The sequence below is a fragment of the Lipotes vexillifer genome, unplaced genomic scaffold (assembly GCF_000442215.2).
Source record: "Lipotes vexillifer unplaced genomic scaffold, Lipotes_vexillifer_v1.1 scaffold442, whole genome shotgun sequence".
In the NCBI taxonomy this organism is placed as follows: Eukaryota; Metazoa; Chordata; class Mammalia; order Artiodactyla; family Lipotidae; genus Lipotes; species Lipotes vexillifer.
Genome location: NW_006790311.1, coordinates 3,911,632 through 3,917,642, shown reverse-complemented (window position 1 = coordinate 3,917,642; position 6,011 = coordinate 3,911,632). Strand labels below are relative to the sequence as shown.

The window sequence follows — 6,011 nt, the reverse complement described above, 5'->3', positions numbered from 1 at the left end:
ACACTCTTTCCTTAAAGGAATTTGTTCAGATGCAAGAAGGTCCTCCCTGGAGCCTGACCTCTCACTCTGTGGCTTTGGATATCTCTCTCTCCTTCTTTGAGTCACCTTCTGCGTGGGGAGAACACCACCTTGTCAGAGGAAACAGGCTGTGATGCTAGGAGGGAAGCCAACACTCTCGGGATGCTTGTCGTCGTGCGCCGAATGCTTTCTGTCTATTCTCTCACATAATTCTCACACAGATGATGAAATCAACATTCAGAGAAGTCAAGTAATTTGCCCAGGGTCACGTAGCCAGAAAGCCTAGGAGGCGGGATGCCCATTCTGGTCTATCTACAAAATCTGCTCTCAGCCCAGCAGACCCTGCAGCCTCAGGCTAAATCGAAGAAACAGACAACACTCACTTACGGTGTTGGAATCAAGACAGTGGCTGCCTTTGGGGAGGAAGTGGGGGTGATGGAGCAGGGCACACGGGGGCTTCTAGTCTCCCCCTTGACCTGGAGGGACTCATATGAGTGAGTGGATTCACTTTGTGATAATTCCTTGACATGTGCATTTATGACTTTTGCACTTCTCTCTATGTGATACTTTAATTAAAACGTTTGTTGCCTTATCTGTTTATGTATTTACATACGCACGAGGGCTTCTATGTGTGTCTATGTATTTGGGGCCCTGAAAAGCACGGAGCAGCTGCTGCTGAGAACAGAATAGGCTCCCCAGTGTGAAAGCACAAGGACAAAATAATTTCCCATTGTCTCGTCCATCCGTCACTGGTACAGTACTTGGGATCTGAGAGAGGATGGAAATGAACAGAGCGAAGCTTGCAGGTGTGGGTGGAGCCCAGCAATCGGGCTTTCTCCAGCTCCACATTCCCACGAGCGGACCTAGCCTTCCTCTGGGGCACCTGCAGACGAGACAATGGCCGTCTGAGCGCCAAAGCCTTTGTCTCCCGCCTTGCAGACACCTTGCCAGCCCCACTGCCAGCCTCTTGAAGCCGGGCTTCCTTTTCTCTGCACTGCCATCAATGGCTCTGGCCGGAGGGTGCAGGTGGGCAGGTAGGAGGAAGGAGGCTCTGTGTTCTTTTTCAAAACAATTTTTAAACATCTTTATTGGAGTATAATTGCTTTACAATGGCTGTGTTAGTTTTTGCTTTAAAACAAAGTGAATCAGTTATACATATACATATGTTCCCATATCTCTTCCCTCTTGAGGCTCTGTGTTCCGAACAACAGGCCTGGCTGACGACTGAGTCCCGGGAAATCTGGCCTTTTGTTCTCCTTCACCGGTCAGACCCGGCCTGGGAGGGATAATGCTTCACTGGCTTAATTGCCCAGAGCCATCACCTTTGCCGGAACATCTGAGGCGGCCGGTGGGGACACCACAGAACGCAAAATGTGTTTTCCATTATGTTTAAATTAAAAATGGGAATCAAGATAGATACCTTTGCAGTGGTCTCCCTGTCACCCCATATATTTCATTTCTCTAGCGCTGCCACTATTTCCAAACGCATTTTCTTAGCATTTTTCATGGGTCAGACGCAGACAGACAGACGGAACACAACTTTCTGTAAAATGAACAACTGCTCTTTCCTTCTGTCTCTGGCCGCCCCACCCAGGACCTTTTGGGCTCCCAGAAACCCCAAACTCCCCCCAGCGGCCCTGGGTCTGAACTGCCGTTTGGGGACAGCTCCCACTTCCTTTGAGGTCCGTCCCAATCTTGCCTTGTGACACCCAATCTCATTTCCCGCAGCCCGAGACTGTAAATACGGCCTCTGCCTGCATGAGATACTGATGCGGCCGCCCGTCAGGTCCAGAGTATGGGGTGCCGCGCGGAAGAGAAGGGCAGAGTTGGCGTGCAGATAGGTTTGGCTTAATCGGCCTCATTCCAGGAGGCCACAGGGAAGTTTTTGGAAAGCATTTATCTCTGGGTACAAATGAAAACAGAAATGCTGTGGGGAAAGCGGCCTGGCCCTCCACATGGGAGCCCCAGGGGCGTGAGGCTAATTTCACAGCAGGGGAGGGAAAGACCCGGTGGCCCAGGTGAGCGGGCGCTGTCTGTGCAGCCTGGCCTCTGCCCTCAGAGCGTGAGGCTGTGGGCATAGCTGCACCACGGGCCTTAGGAGGCCTGGGTCTCAGGCTGCTCTCCAGGGGCTGGGCACGTCTGAACCAATTTCCGAAGCACTCCAGGCCTCATTTGCTTTGGCTTTAAAATGGGGATTTATAATTAGTTGTCCATGGTGTCCACAAGGGGGCACCCTGTCTGCCCCGTAAAGTGAATGACACCTGGGCAGATGCAGCCTGAGCCCGGGTGTCCCCAGGAGACTCCAGAATGATCCCAAGAACTGTGGGCATCTCCCCAGACCCAGCCCCCACTGTCCTCCTCCCATTTCAAGTGCGGGTGACATTACAGAGGGATGGTATAGGGTACAGTCACTCCATCTGGGCCAGCCGGAAAGCCAGGGTACGGAGAACAGGAGCCTCCAGGCAGGCCAGGTAAATCCTAGCACGCCAGACAGCGGGGCTCAGGACACTGTTATTGCTTCTCCACCCCGGAAAATACATTTTTAATTTGAAGTTTGGTTTTTAAAATTTGAAAGTATAGCTCCTGTTCTGACAACCCGAATAAATACTCGAGCACCTTTGGTGAAAGTGTAAATTTGGTGTCAGAGCTTCTTAATCCTACCATGTCCTTTGTTCTACTAAAGTCCAGAAAGCTTGGACGCCTCTGGGGAGGCGCAGCTGCCTTGCAGTCTTCTGACCCGGGGCTAAGTTAGAAGGGCTCCAGTTCTCTTCTATCCACTCTCTTTAGCCCCACTGCACTTCCTCCCTCTGTGCTGAGGAGCTCAGCTCTCTTCCTTCCACCTCTTGCCAAAATGGAACTGTTTGAACGCCACCCCCTCCTCCACGAAAGGACAGATGACAGTGCACGAGGCATTAGCACCCTTCTCCCGGCCTCGACTCAGCTGCCCCAACCTCTCCCCAGAGCCCTGGCCTCCCTGCCTCCACACAAAACATCCGCTGGAAGTAAGTCTGGAAAAACAATACAGTGTTTGAAGGCAAGTCGGTGGGCCTTGCGGGGTTCCCAGCAGTCCTGAGAGCAGACAGCCACCACGCACATGACCTCCTGCAGGCGTCTCAGTGGATCCCCCCCGCCCACAACCAGGGGTCCCAGAGGCTGCAGCTGAAAGTGGACCCCAATTAACAAGAGGCATGAATCAAAAATTGTTTCCATGATGGCAGGTCATTTTAAGTCTAGGTTCCTCAAAAGGCCTCTAGAGTAGTACAACACTATGCTGGGCAAGTTTTTTTGAACCTTAATACAAGTATTTTAATTTTTGCTTTTGCAGGCAGACATAGTTTTGCATCGTTGCTCAGACCCCTTTGTATTTTTCTGTTGCACTCAACATTGTATCATATATGTGCTTTGTTCATCTCCACTCAACTCTGGAGATTTGCTCCGCTAATGAGCTCCTTTCTGGAAATCTCACATTATTATTGCTTTGGGGGCATCTCCCTTAATGTCTACAAATACTCTTAGAAAGAACGAAGAGAAGAGATCCACCCTTTTTCATGCCCTGCTACATATACCCACAGACCCAACCCTCTGGCGTCCACTTCATCCCAGCCTGCTTGTTCCTTATCTGTTCTCCTCTGATAGAAAGCCTCTCAACAGTTACCCACGACCACCTTATGAAATTCCTTGGCTTTCTGAGCATAGGTTGGTCTTGCTTCAGGGTCTGTGGCTTGGGTTCTTCTGTGAGAGGAAGTCCCAGCGGGGACTTCGGCTGTTTATGGACCCGCCAGTAAGCAGGGCCTGGGATCACACGGTCTGAATGGGCTCTCCCCACATCAGTCAGAACGTGCTTGAACATTCCCTCAACAAGGGCATCTGATAACTGGGCCCTTTAAGTCCTCCAAGCTCTCTGTCCACACTGCCGTCCATCTCTTCTCCCACAAAGTGATTCCTGGACCTCCCGCCGTATGACACCAGGAGGAGCAGAGAGGCAGACTCGGTCGGCGTTTTTGCTTTGCTGGTTTCTCCTTCTCATGCCCAGCTTCTGTGTGCCCACTTGCACCTCCTGCCCTGCCCAGCTAGCATTAGTGCAGGACTCTGTGCAAAGATCCTTTCTAAAGATATTCTATAAACACTTAAAGAAATACAGATTGTTAGAAAATGCTCATTCTCCAAAGCTCAGAAAAACTGGTTGGAAAACTGCCCCCGTTTTTGAAATTGTCATTTCTTGGGCTGACCTCATGTTGCAGCAGGACTCAGACATGAGGTCATTCCCCTGGTGTTAACATACACTGCATCACCCACACAATCCCACTGCTTACCAGACGCCTCGGAGGGTGACTGGGGAGCCCAGAGGCACCAGTGGAAACTTCCGAAGGCATTTTCAAATTTTTTCATTTTTACACCCAGGGTGTGTTGCCCCTACCCCACAGAGTACACTGTTGCAGAAGGAGACAGAAGATTACAGGAACGGTGAGCTGAAGACCCACCGGACAACGGAACATAGATGAAGAACTAACTAACCCAGAGCCCAGGAGACCCGGGAAAGTGGCCCGTGGGCACTGTCCAAGGATCTCAGCTTTAAAGGGGCTTTCAAATCATCAACCTCCTTCATTCCGAAGCTGAACTCCTGCAAGATTCCCAGCAGCCACGGACAGCAAACACTGCACCCTGAGGCTGCCAGTGGATCTTTGGGCAGGGCTGACTGTTAGAAAGCCCCCTTGTAGAATGAATCCACAACTGTTTTCCTGTAGCTTCAACTTCCCCATCTTAGGACCATGTTTTCTGGCCACAGAACAGTCCTTCGGTACTTGGGGTCACCGATATGCCACCTGTATTTCTGGTGAAGACTTAAGGCCGAGGTTAGTAGCACGTTTATCAAAATTCTGTTCTGATGTGTATGTTTCATATCAGATGAAATTCATATCAAATTGATGGGGCTTGGCAATAGAGAAGCCTAATATTGGATAAATCCTTTGGACAACCGCGCACTTTCTTTCATAAACTCTTCCTTTCCAAAGCTCTTTGCCTTCTGACTCTGCCAGGAGAAAGCTTCCAACAGATCCTAACCCACCTGTAGCATCTGCTACACTTCCTGTTTAGTTGGGAAGGGTGTGTAGGTAACAGCGGGTAAAGGTGGGTTAGGGGGTGCCAGAGTGACCCCAAGAATAAGAGGAACTTAACGTGTAAATATTCAAAAACGTAAATCTAGAGTTTACTGTAGGAACTTTAAATCATCGCTCAAGACAATACCAGCCAGGGTGTCCATCTATTTATAGTTTGGGGCAAAGCAGTTTCTGGAAAGTGGTTCTCATGAGAACAGTGTGACTTGCCTCTGGCAGACCCCACGGGGCTGCAGCTCCCTACTTTTTCTCCATTCCTTGCTTTCCTTCCCTTGTCATGGCAGGACTGGGTCAGTCCCCTCGCAGGGTCTCTGGGAGCCAGTGCGATCTTGGCAACTTGACACCCAGACAGGCTACTCCTATAGCATCCGCCCAGCATAAACCGACAGCCCGGGACCCTATCTCCTTTCCCTGGGTTGGGAACCAGTCTTCATCCTGAGTGGCTGGGCAGAATTCTCTCCCAGCCCTGGGGACTTAGGCTGCAGCCTCTGGGGTTGTTTTGTTACCCAGAAAGGGAAAGGACCAGGCACTTACTTTCCCTGAGGTAGCTGAGGTGTGACAATAGCACTTCCGTGTTGTAGAGGGAGGTGGCTCGGAGGAAATCCTCCTTGTTCAGTTTACACAGTTCCTTGCCGTCCATGTTCTGGAAGAAAGATGTGTCGATCTCCATCAAGCCGTACTCCTTTATCGCCCACTCCAGCCACTGCCTCACGTGCTCCTGCGTCCACAGCGTGGGGTCTGCAGGGGAGATGGGCTGTTAGCAAGGCTGCGGGACGCAGGGTTCCACCCCTTCTCTGTCTCTGCCTCTCTCCTCTGTCTTTTCCTCTCTCCCTCTCTCCCCATCTCCAACTCTTTCTCCTCCCTTCCCCCTCCTCAATC

At 51.0% G+C, this 6,011-nt stretch overlaps 1 protein-coding gene across 1 annotated transcript in view; it reads right to left on the bottom strand.

Annotated features, from left to right (window-relative positions):
• FLI1 (Fli-1 proto-oncogene, ETS transcription factor) overlaps positions 1-6,011 on the bottom strand; it is a 115,697-nt gene that overhangs the window by 32,615 nt on the left and 77,071 nt on the right. The window contains exon 4 of the mRNA XM_007463631.1: positions 5,667-5,870. Within this exon, the coding sequence (XP_007463693.1) occupies positions 5,667-5,870 (204 nt within the window). The remainder of the gene's footprint in view (positions 1-5,666; positions 5,871-6,011) is intronic.